Source organism: Acipenser ruthenus, chromosome 8 (genome assembly GCF_902713425.1).
Source record: "Acipenser ruthenus chromosome 8, fAciRut3.2 maternal haplotype, whole genome shotgun sequence".
NCBI classification, from domain to species: domain Eukaryota; kingdom Metazoa; phylum Chordata; class Actinopteri; order Acipenseriformes; family Acipenseridae; genus Acipenser; species Acipenser ruthenus.
Window position 1 is genome coordinate 41514704 of NC_081196.1, and position 22221 is coordinate 41536924.

The window sequence follows — 22221 nt, forward strand, 5'->3', positions numbered from 1 at the left end:
ATTGGTCAACACTGTCCGATCCTGACCATATATGTTTAATAATGTGAACCAAAATAAGTAGACTAACTGTCAGTTTTCAGAATCTGCAGATTTTATTATTTTACTGTACCTCGCTTTTGAATCAGATCAATGTTTATTGCAGCTACTACTAACATGACTGGCTTTGAAAGCAGACATAAAAAATATGCAGAGTGATTTCAATTTTTTTTTTTTTTTTTTATTTTACAAACTTTACATTCAAGAAATTTACATCCAGAAAGGGAATTAGATTATTTATTATTACTATTATTATTATTATTATTTTTTAAATAATCTATTATCCCAATAAATGTAATCTAAACTTTTGATATATTTTATTTTTGTAAGCTTGCATGCTCAAATGGCCACTGGTTTGCAATGCTTGTAATAAAGCAGGTGTCTACCAAAACGAATTGTGTTTGCTAAAATGTATAATAAATGTCCTGTCATTTTTTAACATGTTTTGGACATAAACATTAACTAAACAGCACTGGCAGTTTTTCTTTGTTTAAGTGTATTAGTCATATGTTACTCTGAATTAACATTACACTAATTTAAAGTTTCAACATACCCTCCCATACATGACCTTATGTGAAATTCACATTTTAAGGTGTAAACTAACCAAATCGAAAAATGAATCTGTGCACCTTTTAAAATAACATATCTAAATCTTCATGAAGTCCAACGAAAAAACCTTAAGGCCTGCATGTATTAGGTTTACAATTGCATGTCTGTAGAAAACAGGAATTACTTTGAAACCTGTGATAGATCCATTTAAGGATACTGCAGCTTTAAAAAGATGGGATACTCAAAACGAGTTGCACCTGCAACTCATCGAAAGACAGCAATCTGTTCTTGCTTAGCCCATATAGGCCCCAAAATTCAAGTTCAATACATAAAAAAGTTATACCCCCCTCTTATATTTTCTGTATTAATATTCCTGCACGCTGGGGGCTCTTGTGCGTCAAGCACTTTAAATACAGTTCACTTAAGTGCTCTAGAGATATCAAGACTTAAAAGAAAGCACAGAGAAGCAATCTATCAAAAGTTTTACATCTTTTCAACCCCCCTCTTGGCAACTTTTTAGAACAAAAAAAAATTCTTAAAAAAAAATTATATCCATTCAAATCCAATAAGTGAAAAGCGTCTCGGGATTCTACATATTACCCCAGCTTCCATTAAAAAAAAAAAAAAAGGGAGGGTTCCGATAGCATAGATGGTCTAATTTGATACAATTCCTTTGGGAGATTGACTGTAGCCCAAATCCGAAATAAAACTGATCCTTGTATAGGTGGGAAACACTTTCTTTTTTTCTTTTGGTTTGGTTTATCAATGGTTACTTTTTGGCACAACCTTCAGTCCTCAGCACAGTCCCCAGTCCTCTCAGGTATGATCTGTATCATCCTTTGATTTCCACTCATCGAGTTTCAGGACAAGCTCAATCCAATGGCCAGGGGAGTTGCTTGGTACTTTTTAATATGATTCACAGCAATGTTTTCCCAACAGTTCTGAAGCTGTCACAATGAGACCGAGTGCTTCTTTCCACACATTCACAGACGGTCCATTATAAAACACACACTGCCACAATACTATTTTCGAAGGTCAAGAACACAGACCTAGAATTGCAGGTAAAAAAAAAAAATGTTAGCAATAATTTGCATCAGTAAAAGGTATACATAAAGTTAGAAAATGCAATTTGATTGTTCAACAAGCTGTCAAGAAGGTTTAAAATTGTAACTGGTCCCAACAGATAAGTGTAAGACAACAGCACGTAGAGTGTTCTCTAGGCCATATTTTCAAAATGTTTACTCCAGTCTTTAACTTCTATTTTTTGAGAGGTAAAGTGCTTGTTAATTACAAAAAACTAGAACTCTCAAAATTAGTTAACTTCTCAAAAAATTACTTAACTGGACCAATTAAGTGCTTATTCGAAGCTTAATTGGCCCAATTAAGTAATCTAGGGTACAGTTGGAACAAAAACCAGGAGGGACACCGGACCTCCAGGACCAGGATTGGAGACCCTGGATCGAAACAAATTGAAACCAAGTTCAAAGCCAGTTAAAGGCTGATTGAGAAACAAATATGAGAACTCAGTATTGGAGCAAAATAACCCAGAACCACGAATAATGATTGCAAACACAAAGACCAGTAAAGGGATGTCAAACATAACTCGAAACGTGAAGCTACTTACTCATGCAGGACAGACAGCCAACAAAGTTATGAAATTAAGGTCGTTTTTACACTGAAGGTCAAGCGTACTTACTGATCCATCAGACGCACTGGCTCCAACCTTGTCCCCCATGCTATTCCAACAAACTTCAAAGATTCCACCAGTCCCTCTGTAGCTATGCACTAAAGATCCACTCTAAAAAAATTTTAAAAATATATAAGAAGAAGAAGAAGAAGAAGAAGAAGAAGAAGAAGAAGAAGAAGAAGAGAAAGAAGATGAAGAAGAAGAAAGAAAGAAAGAAAGAAAGAAAGAAAGAAAGAAAGAAAGAAAAAGAAAGAAAGAAAGAAAGAAGAAAGAAAGAAGAAAGAAAGAAAGAAAGAAAAAGAAGAAGAAAGTAGAAGCTGGCAGAACTGAAATTCAATCATTTTTTCTGTTCTAAATTGCTCTTGTTTTCATTATTTATTGATGATATAAATTCAAAATTCTTACCATGGTGTTCCATATATGAACACACTTGTCGAAGGAGCCACTGGCCAGGTATTTGCCATCAGGACTAAAGGCAACACTGTATACAGGTTCTTGGTGCTTGGTTAAAGTGTGAATACAGACTCCTCTTTCTACATCCCACAGACGAACAGTGGAGTCAAAAGAGGCACTGGTGAGAGAAGACACAGATACAATCAAGAGTTTACAATTGGGCTTATTTCTAGTACATATCTAGATGCAGAATGATCAAAGGAAGTGTATCTGGAGAGCAGTGAAATACTCTGACAATGAAACACGTATTTTATCATAAGATACACAATTAGCTGAAACTTAGTTAAGCTAAACATGTGATCCTGTGCAGCCACCCTTGTCCTTATGTTTTACAGGAGTCAGGTGTATGTTTATTTTACTGTACCTGGCCAGCATGATATTGGAGTTGGGGTTGCTAGTGCCAGGGCCAGTTGGACTCCATTTAATTGTATATATCTCTTTATTGTGGGCCTGGAGGTCATGCACACAATTATCTTGTTTCATGCTCCAGACCTAGAAGAAAACAAAAACAAAAACACACACACAAAAAAAACATATTAGTATAGTTTCCAAAATTTCACAGCTTCTATAATTCCATCTCTATTAAAACAAATCACGAAGCCAAGGAGGTAAGTTTATGAAAGATGGACCATGAAATATATTGTACAAATATACAGTACTTATATTTTTAAATAATTGACTTCCACATATACATATAAATAAAATGAACCAGTGTATATTAAACATGTACATCCTGATTTTGGCTGTAAAAATCAACCTCCAAAACAAACCATTTTAAATGCTTATATCAAAACCTGCAGTAGACACACAATATAGCTGTTAAATCTCTAGAAACAGCTTTTCCAGTAGCTGCCGCTGATGCCAATTTTTTTGAACTGCAAGCTTTGTTTTCTGCTTTTCTCACAATAAGTAAAGCATTCCTGTCAATGAATAGTGATGTCAGTTAATAGTAAATGTAGCCTCCAACTTGATATCCTCACCTTCAGTGTCATGTCATCCGAGCAGGATGCTAGCAGCATACCAGATGGATCCCATTTGATTGCATTAACTTCATTCTGAAACACAAGATTGGCACAGTTCAGGATCCTGAATGACCGTGTGTACAACACATGCAAGTCCAAGATAACGCTTACATGGCAGTAAAAGGAGCCAATTTTATTCAAGAGATTTTTTAGCAATTTGTTCATATACTATTGTTTACAATCGGCATTTATTTTGCAAGCAAAAGTTCTCTATTTAGACCTTCACCCAGAAACACAGGCTTTATTTGTGCATTGCTAGACTAAACTTCTATTTGTATTTCTTTTATGAAGAGAAATGGCAGAATCTAATGAAATAAATTTAACTTCTTCCTTTCTCAATGTATGTATTATATTACCATGTAGTAATATGCACATGCTTATCAGTCATTTTGCTTCTTGCTTTGAATAATAAAAGTATTCAATGGCAATTATCACCAGTCCAATATTTTATAAGGAAATTAGTTGCTAATTCCACCTCTGCTTACTTGTCCTACTCCCGGAGGGCTCAAGGAAATAGTTATCGATATCTCTTAGCAGAACATTATAAAAACAGCCTTGGTGCTCTGAATAGAATGCACCTCCATTTGGGTATGACACAAACTGTTACACTTACTGTGTGTCCTTGAAATGTTTTGACTGGGCGGTCACAGCCCAGCCGGCACACGTGAATGCACATGTCAGTACTGCAGGAGGCGAAGGTAGTGTTGTTCTGCCAGTCCACATCTAGAGCAGGAGCTGTGAAGCACAAATGTGCATGTTGAAAATGGTGGAGCCGACAGAGTTGAAAGGTAAAGCCTTACATGCGTTTTCTCTAAATAAGAAGCACAGACAATGGACAAACGACAAGGAACCTCACAAACAAGCTTAACCTTTTGCGGTCCATTGTCGGACCTGGTCCGACATTGCAATTATTCTTATCAGGTCCATTGTCGGACCCTGTCCAACATCATTATAGAAATGCAAAAAACGGGTTTTAGTCGTTTTTTCTCCGGAAAAAGCCGAGAAAACCATTCAATGGCCAAGTGGGAATGACAGGAGCCGAGATAAGTCGAAAAGAAAAAATAAATAAATAAATAAAAGGCGTATCTCATGAATAGTCATACATGGCCCTGGTATCAGATAACGGGGCGGTCATAAGTAAACAGCACACAGAGAACACGGACATTTGCAGAGCTTTTTTGAGATGTTATAGTAATAAAATAATGACTTGGATCGCATTATTGAGGAGTTTGGTGATAAAACGAGTGATCAGGAGATGATTGATCAGTATGTACAACTATTATTATTATTATTATTATTTATTTCTTACATAGGTGAAAGCTATAGCGAACGAAAGGGTGGGGCAGGGCTGGAGATGCCTAGTGAGTGCTTTGTTGTTATGCAGGGCATTTTAAACCTGTTTGACTGTGAAAAAAAATACTTTTAAACAGCGCGTCTAAAATTAACTCCGCGTGTGAAAGTAAATTAGACCTGGCGTGCCTGACGCGCATTTAATAAATGGACCGCAAAGGGTTAAAGCCATTTAGAGACATCTGGAGAGCAGAACATTAAGGAAACATAGCACTTGTAGTTCCAGACGCTTGCAAGTGCTTTGCCTGCGAATATCCCCCACATAGGAACAGGCACCTAACATCATGCTGTAAAACTATGAACTTATATGTAATGGACACATTTGAATGATGTTCTTGTCTGTATAAATAACATTGCACAACAGAAAATGAAACAGAATCCACAAACATACAACAGTCAACACAACTATTACCAAACGGAAACAACATTGTGCATTTGTGGCATTTAATCTTTATTGATTATGTGTTTTAAATCTTAAGTCACAAATTAGACACTGTCCAGACATCAACTCTCCCTGGCAACATAAGTGTTCAAACTGGGCAGTATATGCTTAAAGATTTTCACTGTAAGGACTGATCCAATGCATCTGCCTGTAACGTTAGTACAGCTAATACCAGTAATGACTTACACAGGATGCAAATTGCTTCACTGTTTAACCTAGCCTGAAATATAGCCCTTCACCAGGCAACTGACAAAGAATATGCAGCAGTCAAAGGCTTAAGATTAAACACAGTGGGTATTCTAATAGAATCACAGATGTTGGTGTCACTGCCTTCAAAGGCCTAATTTATAACTGTTATAAAATGTCCCCTCCCAACAATCTGCTTTTAAATCGAGGCTTGACAGCACCTCCCTTTCAACAATCTAATGTTTTCCAGCTCGGACACACACCTGAGTGGAATGGAAACTGCTGCTTCGCCTCTCCAGTGTGTGCATCCCAGATGATTGTTGTCTGTAGTTATAAAAAAAAGATATAGATTGTCAACAATGATGAAGCTTTTGACAAGGTTCCATATTCTCTGCAGCATTCAATGGAAAATATTTACTTCCAGCCACTGCAAAATTGAACAAAAATACACTGCTGAATAAACTTAAAAAATGTTTTTTCCTTCAGACATTTTTAATGTGGTTTCCAAACGCATACCTTATCCACACCTGCGCTGAGAATGCAATTTCCCTTTTTGTTCCACTTTAAAGCAAAAATAGGACCTTTATGTTGCCCCAAGGTGCTTGCAAGATTACCTGTTTAAAAAAATAAAAAGATGTATTGCATTGTTTAAAGTTGACATTAAGCTTTTGTGTTCCATGTACCTGCATCTATAGCATTCTTACCGTCCTTAGTCCATATTCTTGCAAAGCCATCATATGAACCTGTCGCCAAAAGCGTTCCATCACTCTGTTGATTAGACACAATACAAAAATGTAAATCTCTCTCCAGAAAAAAAAAGAAAGTACTTGTGGAATTCAAATACTGGCACGGCCTGTATATCTCAGAAGATTAAGGGCATACTATTTCTCGACATTTTACTAATTCCACTTATTCCAAGACAAATAAAATGACATTAACGTACAGATTTAGCAAAGCAGAGATTGGGAGCACAGAATAGAAAATATCATCACTTCTTTAAAGCGGTCCAGATAATCCATTACATTTAGTAAATTCCTTAAATGTTCATTGTTGCTGTTTTGGTTTCATAGCAATGCAACATGTTGAACTGGTAATGATATACAGTATATTTGCAAAATTATCTTAGCACATCTTTAAGTGGTACAATAATGAATTCACACAATAACTGTACTCACATTCCAGTCCAAGGACGTGACATCTTTATTACTGGGGACATCCTGTCCTCCTTCTCGTATACAATGCCTCAGAACTAACTGAGTGGAGCCGCTGTTTCCATTTTCATTCAGGTTCCATATCCTTGCAGTGGAGTCACCAGATCTAAACATTTAAACAATGCACACACTTAAACAGGTACGAACAAGCACTGATGAGTTTCACACCGACACATTAAGTCACATTTGAAATGTTTAGCAATACCAAGGGGAGCGGCACACACATTTTACAACTTACATTGTATGTTTAAGTAATGAACCTGCCAAATCTTCTGACATAGTAATTTTTTAAATCTTTGTTTGTCTAAACTGCTAATATAAGTGTGGACCACCCCCTATGGGGGATGCTTGATCACCGTCAAATCTTTATTGAAAAGTAAACCAGAGTCAAACGTAAAACCACAAAGTCAGCTCTGAATCCCCACAGCCAATCCCCTGACATTAGACAATGACCCGTTAGTAACTCCGCAGTGAAAGGTAAAAGACTCACCCTGATGCCAAAAGATCACTGACTGGGTTCCAGGCACAGATAAACACTTCTGATTCATGGCCTCTGAGGACTGTAGCCTTGCTTGCTGGAATGTCCACGTCCCCATCAATCTCCATATTCTCTGAATGATTATCTGCAACAAGAAATTGAGTCATGTTGGCAAGGTTGCAGTAGTTCATTTTTTTTTTTTTTTTTTTTTTTTAAAGAAAGGGTGTCTCTCTTCTTTCGGATATATATTTTTTTCTATGCATTTTTTTTAACCTTAACCCCCTCGTCAACGGCACAAATTGAGCTTACACACAAGGCAGAATGGGTAGCAATTGTATACCACACAGAGACAAAAAAATAATTGACACAAAACATTGACCAAACACAGTTTTGAACTTCTGGAATGATTTTTAAATTAACATTTTGTCAATAAATACTTTCGATTCCGCATATTTTGTAGTAAGCGTCACTCACTTGCTATTGTATACAAAAAACACAAAATAATAATACAAGAATAAATACTTTTATTGCACAGGTAACTTGGCAAATAAACAAAAGATAAATATAAATAAAGAAACGAACAACATGAAGGTGCATTACTTGGGCTTAGTATAAAACACAGATAAAAGAAACAACATGTCTTAAAAAAGGTCCAGTCCAAAAAAATAATAATTAAAAAAATGTAATAAAATAAAACATAGCTCTCCAATCTTATCAGCGCCCCCCACCCCCTGCTCTGCCCTTAGCCGGTGTCTCCATGTCCTATCACATACAGTGATTGAAACTTGCATACAAACGTAGACACATGATTTGATGCTTTTATCATTCTGAAATAACTAAATTTGCAATTTGAATAAATAAATACAAAGATTTAATGATTTTATAAAATACACATCTTTATACCATTTCTCCTCACTCCCCACTCCTTCTCAGCAATATTGGTTTTGTCTGCCAGCACAAGCTTGTGTTGGTACTGTGTTATTGCACATATGAAAGACGTATCATTTCTGCAACCCACGGAAGGTGTAATGGGGTGCAAATACACCCCAAAAAATTACCATGTGCAGTTTGAAGAAGGATTCCTCCCATTTCCCAAGTTGGACAGGGATGTTCTTGATATAAAAATAAAAGGTAAAAAATAAAAGTTTTATCACATGTAAGGGTATCCCATGATCTTAAAAGAATCATGAGATATGTTAATTTTAAACTCACTGGGGTGCATTTGCGTGCCTTGACGCTGACAAAGGGTTAAAACACAAGTACATGAAATACCAAAAAATATATAAATATATATGTATGTATGTATGTATGTATGTATGTATGTATGTATGTATATATATATATATATATATATATATATATATATATATATATATATAAAGGGTTAAACTACTGGAACACTGGAACGTAAACTACTACCTTATCTTTAGGGAATGTAGCTTATCTCTAAACAAAGTAAGGTTCCATGAAGTCAAAGTGAGATTTCATGATGTCAAAGCGCATAAACCACCTGTACTGTGGAATTACGAAATAAATCAAAACAAACACAAAGCTTAAATCATTTTAACTGATTTGCAAATCTTACACAAGTTTTTAAACTATGCACATATTTCAAATAAAGCAGATAAAAGCAGATAGGATAAGAAACTGTGGTGTTGTTTCTATTATAAAAGCATCGTAGGACACAACAACTTTGTTCCAATTTAACCACCTGCATATCAAAACAATGTATGTTCTAACAGCATTTGATGTGGAATGGTATGCAAACATGAATTTAAGGTTATTAAAACGGTGTTGCTTTCTGGCACACTGCTTGTTACAGAAAGCATGCAGAAGACTTGATAGAAGATAAAGGTATAGTATTTAATTCCTACAATACGGATGCAAACATGTATTATGGCAACTGCTTTGTTCAGGGCAACTGTATACACAAAATAGAATGATTCTTTCAGTTTGTAAATTCAGTATAATCAAAACTCAGATCTGAAAAGCAGATGTATTAAATACCATTTACAGTGCAGTTTACAAATACAAACCACACACATTTAACTATGTGTATCAAGTAGAACTTACTTATTACATGTGCCCCATTCTCCTCTCCATTTACAGTAGCCTCCCCGTTCTTTGGTGTGTTTTGCTGGACAGCCGCTGCAGCCACTGCAGCCCGCTGCTGAGCTAACTTCTCTCGGAACACCTGCTGTCGAGTCTGTACAACATCGGGCATCACCGCGTCTATTAGAGAAAGCGATTCGATTGGCCTGCCATCGAACACTGTGCCGTCCTGGAGAGGAAAAGTTACAAAAACACGTAGATCAGTATGGCTGCCAAGGCTGCGGTTTGAAAAAGGAGCTCCCAAAAAGCATGCTGTGCTTCCTGGAAGCATGCTTTTTGTTTGGCATCTTAAGAAAGTTTGAAATGATTACATATTATTTGGTGGAAAAATGTATTTAACTAGTCATCTTTTAAAGGCACCTTGATATACAATGTGCTACAGAATAAATTGTATTGTACTTATTCCTCCATGAACCAACCATAAAAAACCATTAGGGGTTAAATCATTTTGCGGTTTAAAAACGTTTTTAAAAAAAAAATAAAACAGGATTAAATTTGATTTTGTTCTGAATTCGATTATTTTATTTACATCAAAATAAACAATTCTGATGTTGAAGTTCATGACAATTATGAATTATTTGTCTTTGTTTTTTATATTCTGTAGATCAAGGGTTTCTAAGAAAACTTGTTTTATATATATATATATATATATATCTTTCAGTTGTCAGTTTTTTTTGCCCTTCAGATTACCGATGCCTTGGATGCAAGTAACACAAGAGAGACAGCAGCTTTCCCCCTCAATTACGACCACACTCCAGTACTGTGTTTACCTCGTTGATGCTGATTTCAGCTTCCACATACTGTAAGCCTTTCTGAAGAATGGAAATAAGAGCAGCAGGTGGCACTAAAGTCCCATTGATGTTAGACTGGCTAATGTGGCTTTCAATACCAAAGGTGAACGCTGAATGGGAGAAGCCTGAAAACAAAAACAAAAAAAGATTTTCTAATGACGTTTCAAACGTAATCTCGAAGCTATTAACAACCCAACTGTAGTAGTCTGTTGCAAAATATTTTTTAGCATAACACAAACCGCATTTGGAACAAAAGTTCAATTTCCCAAGATAGATGATTCACAGGATGTAAATGTCATATTGACGCTGTAGGAAATTGCTTTTCAGAGTGACATTGTAGCGCACAGGTTTCAGGAGGTGGGATAGACAGTGTCCCGACTGTTAAAACTTCTTAATTTGATAAATGTTTATAAACCGGGTTATGAAAACAGAACAGGTACAAGTCAAAGCTTTAGCCCCTGTTTGTTTTTGAGTTTGCTGCTTTAAGTAAAGACATGCTTCAGACCAGCAGTTGGCCACTTAGAGACCATCTCATTATTTACATACTAAGATACTTCCACATGTGCAAACACCAAGCATATAACTCAAAATTCAGAGGCATCCACAGTTTCCACAAACCAACTCATACCTGAAAGGGATTCTGCAACCTATCCACCCAGAAGAGGATATCCAGTAACAAAATGCATACAAAGCATAGCTCTTCATTTTCTGATTCTTTTCATAGTTAGTTTAGAATTGGTATTAAATTTTCCCCTGCACAGAGAAGACTCCGCCACTAGTAAGCAGACTCACTAAAGGTCAGTAGTATTAACAGACAAATGTACCAAACATGCAAATTGGTGTTGACTGTGTTATTGTTTTATCTGTGATCATTTCCTCTGGTTTACTTAGATGTTGCTTGTACACAAAAAGGTATTCTGTTTAACATTTCAAATGCCAAACTGAAATGTTAAACAGTTTACAAAGAACACAAAGACAGTGCTTTTCAAGGTATGTAAGATGTAGTTGACCTTACAATACATCCCAAACAAAAAGTGAAGAAAAGTGAAATTGTAAACAAAGATTTGAAAAGATTAAATGTTAAAATAAAAAAAAAATAGTAACATTCATTCATATTAGAAAATCCAAGATGCTAACCTTAAGCAAGATGGCCAAGTCTGAAGAACTCAGCCAGGACTAATGAGCTGATGTGACCACATTGAACAAGGGGATAATTCCCTTTGTAGAACAGCCAGTGATCTACAGCATAGCCATAGTTTACAGTGGAATGTGTGATCTTAAAAGGAACTACTGGGAAAGAACAGAATAATCAAAGATATAGGAGGCTGGTTTAGGGCAGCACACACTTGAAATGATTAAGGTTGGCAGATTTTGTCAGTGCCCTCTCCATTGTAAAAAGTGTTAGCCAAAACCTGAAACGTATACCTCAACTGTCTACACCTCAAGGTAACAGATAATTAGACAAGAAGGAGCATTTTTAGTAATGAGACTAAAATGAAACAGACAGATCTGTGTTTGGTAGAAACATTATACTCTGCACACTGAACCCAATAGAGCCAATTATCTCATTAACTATTCATTTGTCAACTGTTTTTTATTAATGTATTAGTAGTAGTAGTCGTAGTAGTATGTACAACCCCAATAATAAAATGGTATGAATCCTAAAACACCACCAGAAAGAAGAAAAATCTCAAGTCAGGTCTCCATCACATCAAGCTGCTTTTGCAGAATATAACCGTTGATAAACACAAGGCAATTCAGGGAAGCAGAAGAGTGGAATTTATTTCTTTTCAGTTTGAATCATACAGTATCTGTGGATCTAAATTCAGACATACAAAATTGAAACAAAGGGCTAAGATGATCCTCGGTTAAGTCACGATAAGCTGACTGTTAAGTAAGGGCTGGATTTGTGCTCTAACTCAGTCCATGTGTCTCGGGGGGGGGGGAAGTGATCCAGGTCAAGGGAGGACACACATGGTATTAGGCGTTCTTACACAAGCTGGATGTCTGTGTGCTTTTCAGTATTCAGGATTCATAGCAGACTGATTACAAGGCATGTTTTTTTTTTTTTTTTTTTTTTTTTTTAAAGCAATCAAATCCAGTTTTGCTAGAAATCTATTATTACTTTCTACTGTCACTTGTTACTGTAATGATGAAATTGTTTTGTGGTTACCAGAAAATAAACCACAGAACCACAGCACAGGTTCACTTGACATAAGAGTTAGATAACTAGTTAGCATGTATTTATTAACTCCTTTCTAAAAAAACAAATACAAAAATCCTGCAAGCCTTGCAACTGTTTTGTTATTTTAAACAGTGATGCAAACAGCCAATGCATCAAAAAGATTAAAAAAATATATTAAAATAATAATAATAATAATAATAATAATAATAATAATAATAATAATAATAATAATAATAATAATAATAAAACGGTTAAACCAGTATATGATGAGCATAGGGCAAAAATGATCAGTGTTTCCCCAGGGATATAAAGGACTGTCCACAACAACACAACAAATCAAAGGCCATCTGTGATGGTGTATTTGTATTTTTAAAATGTATTTCATTTTCTTTAAAATCACATGTGCAGAGATCTGCTGTAATGGCACTCAGACAAACTTTTACTTAATTCAGCACAGACATAAATGTATGGCCAGCGATACCGATCAAACAATTTTATGCGTAATAGAGCTTGTTACCACAAAATAGGCACACCAGTTCAAAAGGTCAATGTCAGGGTCACCAGCACTTAGCAGGTTGTACATAACCCTGTAAATATGACCTCAACGATGGTGTCTGTGAGACATGAGACTACAACATTGTAAGGAGGCAGCTGTATTAAGTTACTGACCTGAAAGAGTACTTGTTCTTGTACAATAGCCACAGTTGAGCTTGACGAAGGAGACTCACAGAATACAGTTCTCTATGGAGTAGCATGCCAAACACCATAAAGTGTTAGGCTTTTATCAACCGGAATCCAAAAGTGAAGGGTAATGCTAGATTTTGGCCGAGAAAATTCCAAAACTGTATAGTTGGCATCTAAAATTGTTTTGGAGAAATTTGTAATGAAAGTAGCAGCAGCAACTGTCACTACATAATATAGCCTCTAAAGAATTTTATTTTATTTTATTTTATAATTAACACAATAGTCTATAATTTCCACTGCAAATTATGTATGATGATACAGGCAATTTTCCATCTATGGAAAATAAAATAAAAAATGTAGTCCCTGTGGTCCCTATGTCAAAACTGAAATGGCTACCTTCACAACAGCCATGGTCCCTACTGCAGGTGTTTTGCTGAAAGAACAAACAGCCCTAGGGACTGGTGTTCATTTGTCTAATAACATACATAAAGTAGCTGTAACTGTGGTTTTCTGTTTAGGTATTTTGCAGTTATATTTCTACATTTCCCTAAAACACTAACCCTCCCACACACTCGTTTTCCTGGGGAGTATGAATCTAAGCACCGATAACAAAAGTGAGTGAACCTTCCAGTTCTACTTGCCCAACTGCAATGTAGTCTGTAATCATTCAGAATGATATTGCACATTATAGACTAAAATAAATAAATAAATAAATAAATAAATTAATTAATTAATTAATTAATAAATTGAGTCATTTACAATGATACAGAGCAAAATCTATTATATGACAACAATACAGTAGAGCAACCACCTCTTCTGCTTTTAGTACTTCAATCAATCAAGATTTCCTACAGCTTTTTATTTCTACACTACGCTGATGTCTGGCTTGAAGTTTCCGTGCTGACCTCAGCAATTACTTACAGGACATTAACAAGGACACACGATAGTGGAACTGCATTCCTGAAACCACAGTAAAATACGCTTTTTCATAGCCTCAAGTATGCTTGGTGGTCTTTGGAGTCGTTTACATTATTTACAATCACTGGTCTGAGTCTGTCTCTTTTTCTCTTGTATATTTACGTCTGTTTGAGGAGAACAAAATAGTTTATACCTCAGTTTTTCTTTACATAGAGATTTGTTACAAAGATCATACTTGATTCTTGATAGTTTCTTTTTTATGACAATGAGGACAATTCAACATAAAATACTGCTCGTCTGTTAAATTGCTTAAAAAACACACATAGATCAAAAGTGTGTGTGTTCATTTAGATGACCAGAAACCAAGCTGATATATGAATTACAGTTTTTACTGAACACACCAAAAAGATAAAGCCTCTTTTAAAATCCTGGACATAATCATACTGTTAGCACCCACTGTGGTTAAACTGCACAGACAGCACATATGCAGTTACAAAATAGGGGGGCTGTTGTTGAGCTTTTGTACAGCCAGTCAATATGTTAACAGTGTTTAATCTTGAAAATCGTTTCTTACCAGATTCCTGGAGATATCGATATACCAAGAAGTTCACTTCGTCACTGGTTATACTCATCTTAGCCTCACCTCAAATTATGAGGTTTATAAAAAGGGTGTTCCACAATCTGTATAAACCAAAAAAAAAAAAGCTTATGAGATATATATTTTACTTTTACTTTTAATTGCATATTTTATATATCTCCATATATCTCCTAATGAATGGTCATTTTCAGCAACTTAACAGAAAGTGGAAAATAATTGCTGCAACAAAATGAGACATTAACAAATAAATAAATAAATAAATAAATAAATAAATAAATAAATAAAATCAGTAGTTTTTTTCAAGAGAAACAAAGTATCTTAAAGTTATTCCATTCTTCTTGTCAGGTGTTGAGGTATTTTTAGGTATGCACGTTGTAAGTGCTTTCTGTGCCAGGATACAGTAGGTAAGGAGTAAAATGATTTGACAGGTGTAGGACACAGGATTTAGGATTTGTATAAATCATGGCTTAAAAGCAATCAAAAGATAGTTGACTAGAAAGGTTAAACAATGTCACTGTGTTGACCTTGGCTACTATGTCTAGCATGAATAAATCAGCACACTCTTTCAAAACCATTAAGAAATACTAAAATAACGTATGAAGTTTGTTTTAGTGCTGAGTGCTTACTAGTTATGCAGAACTATTGCAGAATCGATGCAACAGAATTTTTGCATAAATTTAAAAGCACACAATGCTATATCAAAGGTTCTGCTGGTCTGAATAATTTTGTAACTTTCATTTGACTCAATCTGCTGGTGCTTTTTTTGGCAACTAAACCATTTTAGCAGCAGAAGCCGAGTGCGTAACACACCACAGTATGGTTGATCAAAGATCGGATAATTAACTCTCTACTGTACAATACTGAACGTACTGTCAACGGAAAATCCACTGGAAAATAAATGTTGACAACACATAAGGTTGAACAACATTAATTATATGATTCATGACAGACCTAGTTTTTATTCTAAAAATAACAAAACTGTTTTAAGATATTTCAAGGATTCACATTGAGGGAAATACTGCAAGGGCATCCAATTGTGTTAATTACAAAACTAGCACAAGGATAATGACTAGTAAAATGAATGTAGCTTAAGGTTAGTATAATATATTTAAGAGGGTGACTTATTTTAATATTTGCTGAACTTTGACAAAATTGTGTCGTCACTATGGGTCATAGCACAACAATATGTCTTCACAACTACAGGAAAGAAAGACCTCCTCAAAAGAAACAGTTAAAATAGTGTTGGTGGTTTAAAATAATAATAATAATAATAATAATAATAATAATAATAATAATAATAATAATAATAATAATGTTTAAGAAAATAAAAAGGCATTTTTTGTTAACCGTTAATTCTGCCGTATTAAGTGAACAAAATGATATGCAGCAGATTAAAAAATGGAAGCAACAGTTTGTAATTAAGCGATAGTGCCCATCGACGGAGGCTCTACTGCGTTGTAGTTGACCACGACTGGAGTTATGCGTCATGAGCTGAAGGCAAGGGTGCTAACGAAAGTCAAGTTCAAATACCACATGGTAAAGCTGTCCATGTCTCGGTTTGTTGTTGTTGAAAGATGCTGTCTGAGCTCTGGGTTGAGTTGACAGGCTGCGATTGGCTTGGCAGTTGTGGATACATGATTGGTTGCTTTAGTCGGTGCAAAGTATTAGTTGGCTGTTTTTTTGTGGATAATAAAATACATTTGAACTGATTGTGTCTTAGTTTAGTATTTGCTGAACTTTCAATACAGCAAGTCAAAATGAAAAAGCCAGCACTAGCACGAATTGATTTTAAGTTTGATCCACAGTTGATGTAGTGACGTTCCAGCAGCTATCTACTGTCTATTAGAAGCCTGCTAGAGCTGGAAGCTGATTGGCTAATGAACCTGAATCCTTTTCTAATTTATCAGTGAATAGAATGCTAAAAATCCAAATTTAAATGAGTCATTTACCTAAATGTTCCCTCTAACTAACAAGAGCATTCTAGAAGTAATCATATGTTATTTTGTGTAAAATGCTCATTTAGATGGTAATGCAGTAATACTGCATGGTGAATGCAGTACTTGGGTGTTCCTAGTTTATTCAGAAAGAGATCGTTGTTTTGCCCTACACAAAAACATGACAGTATGGGAAAACATAGGGGATTTCTACAGCTTGTAAACAATGTGAAGATGAAGCTTGTTAAGGTAATTTGGCCCCTGTTGTATTTAAAATATATATTCAAAATATAACAGATTGTAAAACGAAGACTTAAAAAGACATGTTAATAATGTAAAAACTGTAATACACACGACAATCGAAATACTAACCTTCAGCCCTGTTAGGAAAAGAACAACTGTAACAGTGAATATATTATTCAATATTCAGCATTCGTTTTAATTAAGCTACATGCAGCTTTAGGTTATAAAATATAAAAAATATAAAAACCCTAATGTTCTTCAGAAATTATAAATGGCTTTACTCTTTGGAACAAAAGTATCCATCATTAACAAAGCACAGATGAGTGAACATTAGATTGCATATTCTTTCAGCAATTCTATTTGAATTGTTCATTATCTAAATTACCAGACACTAAACTTACTTTTATATAGACCAACATCTGATCAATTGACAAGCCCCTGTTTCCTAAATAGTTAACAGAAATGGGAATTTTGTGAATAACAGTTTGGTGTCTTTTAGAATTGGTTATGAACATGAACTAAAATGTATAGGCCTATGTAAGAAATAACTGCCATTAATATGTTGAAAAGTTAAAACAGTGAAATGGTACATTTTGATTTACAACAGAGCAAATGGAACTTATTACAAACATCCTAGAAAACTGCTGTGCAAATATTAAGACAATAACTCAAAGTGTAATGTCTCTGTAGTATACTTAAAGGCATATTAGGGCCAAGGTTAATGGACATATTTAACATACAGGGTTTATATAAAGCCACCGGCACTTCAAAATTATGGGAACTAGACAAAACCTTACTTTATGTATCCAGGAAAACCGGCTACAACCAATCAGCATGTGGTTTCAACCCTGAAACTCGCAAATTGTCAGGTAAATATGTATGCAGTTTGTGCACAATTGTGATAGAGCTGAAAAAATCACAATGCTCAAAATATGGCATTCATCTTAGGTCACAGGTCGAAGTGAAGGGTACCGTCAGAAGTTTCCAGAGCACTGAAAAATGCAAGTTAGTATCTGAATGGTTCATGAGTAGTAGTGGCAGTGGGTTAACAAAAACACAAATTACCAGCAACGCAGCTTTCCGCGCATTACTTCGACTTTCTTATCTGACTATGTTGCACTGTTTAGTATCATTAGACTTTAAATAAAAATCCATTGTTCTGATCCAACAGAATCACTCACTACTCCAAAGACACTACAATGTGTGACTTGACTGAAAAACACCACGAAAGCCTGGCCAGCATTTATTATCCAACCCTCCCACCTCTTATATGTTTCAAGTCACCCATGAAATGAATTATGACTGCCATCATCATTATGCTGCAGGTGCATTCTGTGCCTTCCCTGGATCAGCAGATTAAAGGATTTATTCAACCACCCTATTGTAATGACAATAATACTAAGTGCCACATAGTACAGTATTACCCAGAGTCACCCAATGATGAAACATCTGCTAATTCATGCTTCCGTTCATCCTCGCCTTGCCAAACACAAAGATTGGGATTTTAGTTCTGGTCTGTTGAGAATGTCTAATAAATGGCAAAGTAATTTCTCCAGCAAATTCATCTTCACTGCATCAAATACATATTTTTCAACAGCAATTTCATCCTCGAAGCCATTTCCATTTTAGATTTTGATTCAAGACTTGTTATTAATAGTCCTGTAAAATACATTAGCTTGATGAGTAACTGTGGCAGGCAGCAATGCTGTCTCTCTTTTTACAGAATCAAAACAGAAATTTTAGATAAATTATCTCTTTAAGGATAGCTAAGCTGTAAGCGGTAAGACAGCGATACCATGAGACAGCTACGTTATTGTGTTAATATGATGAAATATGTCTGCCTCCTGAGCGAATGTCTGAGTGAGTTTCTAAAAACAAGGTGCAACCAGCCAAATAGCACACCTGAGAGCAACATCGCAGGAGACAGTACGTATTGCTGAATATGAGAACCATGGTACCGCTGAGTATCTAGAATCATGCAGCTGATTTCAAAATAAAACAAAATAAACACAGCTATAACTGTGCTGCAACAGAATTGTATATTTACTCCACAAAGGGTTTCATTGTTCTTGCAGGATACTCATTGAAATCTTCAGATAGACTGGTCTCTCTACATGACAAAACTGATGATTATGTAACAGAAAGCTGTTCTGTGTTTATTTGCGCACTTTTCTTGGCCAGGTCTTGTAAACGATTGTTAAACCTCAAGTGACTTCCATGAGCCCATTATGACAGCCAGTCAGAGGACAAAAAGAAGGGTACCATTAGATTAGAGTTTCTGCAGCTTTGAAATATGAAATCAACATCCCAGATGGTTTATGAGATATTATGCAGCAGCAAATTTACAAGAACATACGCTTCCCTCATGAGAATGCTTAAAATGATTTGGCTGTACCACTTTTTTTAAACAGAAAATCAGAGTCTACTTTTAAACCAAGCATTACTCTAGGCAAAGCAACACAGATCATGATAAATAAATGTCCTGCTATACAGTACATGCAGTGTGATTGTAATGCGATTCATGCAGGATTCCTGCATTAATACAGAATGAGCATCACGTGGACATTGAAGGAATGGTCCATGAAAGTAGCCTGAAGCTTGAGTGAAGGACGAGGTGAGATCGAGTTTCGTCGGGCAGGGGGCGCTGTGGAGCACTGCTGCTTGAACAGCACTGCACTTTACACAGTGTCACTCCAGCAATGAATTTTTTTCTCTTCCTCTTTTTTAAAATTGCATACTCGCCCATATATGTTCCAGTTCAAAGTCAATAAACTCAACCTAACTGGCTTAATATTACAGAAAGAAATGTATCTTGAAAGTTTAGCATAAACTAATAATTTTTGTTACTTTCACAGATAAAAAAGGGTTGTTCACTGATGCGTTTAAAAAATAAATAAATAAAAATAGTGAAAATATTTCACACAGAACACAACGCACCATAAACCCTTTAACCACCTATACTTGGCACAATAAAATCCCAGTTTGTCTAAATAATCATCAATGTAGTTAAAATACGCAAGCTTACAGTAATACTACAGAGGCCAATTGTATTTTGACTAACCCTACTGACATAAAAGGCTGATATTGTAGCTGCTGTTTCATAAACACATGCAAAATACCACAGCTGTAAAAAATTAACATTTTTTTTTTTACTGGTGTAATAATTTTACCTGCACCCAGTATGACAAAATTCACAGACCACTTCTTAAAAATGCATTGAAAACAATACTGTTCTGTCCTGAACCTCCTTTCATCTGGCAATGTAGATTGTGCCTATTCCCAAAATCATGCTGCTGTGGTCTGCTCTGCCCAATTTTCATTTTTATGAATTTATTCTTACAAAAAGCAAAACTTTAACCAAACTAACTTTAAAACATCTACCCAGCATGCAAATCCTGATGTATTAAATTAAATACAGATGAACCCACTTTATAGCATGGATTGCCGTGCAGGCATAATTTATTTGTGATATAAACCGGGTTTCACGTTTGCCTATGACAGTACATTGAGTATGAGAAAAAAAAGAAAGTAAACTAACAGTGAATTAAAGACACATTAATGTCACATCCCCATTGGAATGTATTATAATAACAATAGCTCTTATATTTTTGTTGTGTAGATCTCACACTTAGAATGTAAATGTTAAAGAATTTGAAATGTTTAAAACCACAACAGGTTATAAAATTAATATTAGGTTTTCGTCCGTGTTTTATTTATATTTCATGACTCATAATATGTTTCAGTTAGCTACCTCTGGTCAAGTTAACAGTGTATGTGACAGACCGGCTCACTTTGTTTGCAGGCCTGACACAGCAAGAAAGAAATAGGCTCAACTTGATTAGAGGCAGCCACTGAACACTAAAAACACACAGCATAGTACAGCGTTAACATCGTACTGTAGCCTGCTTCCTACTTATAACAGTATCTTATGGTTGAAATTGTCTGTAGTGTCCTATACAAGATTGAAATTAATTAGAAAAAAGAAACACATCCCCTACACTCACTAGAACCGTGATGGCTATATTCCCTAAATAACTAATGTAGATCTGAATATAACTAATTATATTTTTAATATATGAATATAAAGAAAGTTTATTGGTAAGGGTAGCTTAAAAATGACATCTGAAAATCCCACGTAGTCAGAGAACTCGTGCCAGTGCTGCCAGTGGTTGTAGAATAAAAAAGGAGGCGCTACAGGAATGTAAAAAAATAAATAAAATGATTAAAAGCTCCAGAGGGTTGTTTGTGTTTTCATTTCTTGTATAGTGCATTATTACGTTTCAATTCGCGTGTAAAACAACATTTTATTTAAGTTTGTAAGCTTGTACATGAGTTTGGATTTGCAGGTGGTAGTTTTGGATTTTAAAAACAACTTGTAATTTTAGCAAAATATGGCTTTTTTGCCAGTTCTTTTTGGTTTTCAACAATGGTTGTATGTATATGCAAAGTATTAATTTTTCTAAACATAGTATAACTTTAGATCAATATACATTAAAACAGACAACAACACTTAAACCCATTTTTAAAGGGTACATCATCACTACATGAAAAATAAAACTAACTATCCCACCTTGCTGTTCCGAATGTATTTGGTCATTGTATAATAATCCATATGCGTCCAAACATTGCCAATGTCCAAAATCATCAATCAGCTTCTGGAGCATCTTTTCTGAGCCAAACTTGACTTCCACGTGTACTGTCACAGGCGCATGCCCAATGAAACGGAAAGAAAAACATACCGTTCCACTGCCACAAGATGCAGAGATTTACAGGCTTAACTGGAACCACAAACGTTACTATAATAGAACCTCTTGTTGTTTAGTAAATTATGCATCATGTGCGCTTTTGTTGTGAAATATCGAAGTTGTGTCATTAACAGTTTCAATTCTAATTTTCTTGAGCAACACAGTGTGACTGTACACAGAGAACGTCCAAAATAATGCCAGACAATATTTCAACATCAGATTGTTCAGAAACTGATAGGGAGATAGAATTTGTGGCCGAATTCGACTTGCCAAACTCAGTGTGTAGATGATTGTGCAGGTGTTGTGTCAGGAAATGCAAATGAAAACCAAACACGAAGGATGAAAAAATGCAATATTTTTTTTTTTAGGTTGGATCATCCTCAAAGACCTCATTCCGAAAGGAACTACATCGTTTCCGAATCTCATTTGCTAGTTTATTTGATACGTGTCCATTCTGCAAACATTCCGAATCAGCTGGCGCTATATCTAAGACTTTGGGGACGTATATTGAAATAACACAGTGCTGCTATAATTGTGGGTAGGTCCCTTCATTAGTTGGAAATGAGAACAACTCCATCTTGGGTTTTCATTTCCCCG

At 35.4% G+C, this 22221-nt stretch overlaps 1 protein-coding gene across 5 annotated transcripts in view; it reads right to left on the reverse strand.

Moving 5' to 3' along the window:
- Positions 1–69: 69 nt before the first annotated feature.
- The window catches only part of LOC117407411 (F-box-like/WD repeat-containing protein TBL1X), a 65252-nt gene continuing 43100 nt past the window's right edge, over positions 70–22221 (reverse strand). For 3 of the 5 annotated variants that reach the window (XM_034012408.3, XM_059029010.1, XM_034012407.3), the window contains 15 exons: positions 14679–14785; positions 10297–10442; positions 9488–9695; positions 8473–8526; positions 7427–7559; positions 6901–7042; positions 6430–6493; positions 6242–6339; positions 5989–6049; positions 4361–4482; positions 3706–3780; positions 3090–3217; positions 2678–2843; positions 2282–2383; positions 70–1634 (listed from right to left, as the gene is read on the reverse strand). In XM_034012408.3, the coding sequence (XP_033868299.1) occupies positions 1608–1634; positions 2282–2383; positions 2678–2843; positions 3090–3217; positions 3706–3780; positions 4361–4482; positions 5989–6049; positions 6242–6339; positions 6430–6493; positions 6901–7042; positions 7427–7559; positions 8473–8526; positions 9488–9695; positions 10297–10442; positions 14679–14736 (1584 nt within the window). In that variant the 5' untranslated portion in view covers positions 14737–14785 and the 3' untranslated portion in view covers positions 70–1607. The remainder of the gene's footprint in view (positions 1635–2281; positions 2384–2677; positions 2844–3089; positions 3218–3705; positions 3781–4360; positions 4483–5988; positions 6050–6241; positions 6340–6429; positions 6494–6900; positions 7043–7426; positions 7560–8472; positions 8527–9487; positions 9696–10296; positions 10443–14678; positions 14786–22221) is intronic. The other 2 variants (XM_059029013.1, XM_059029012.1) reach the window with 2 other exon arrangements.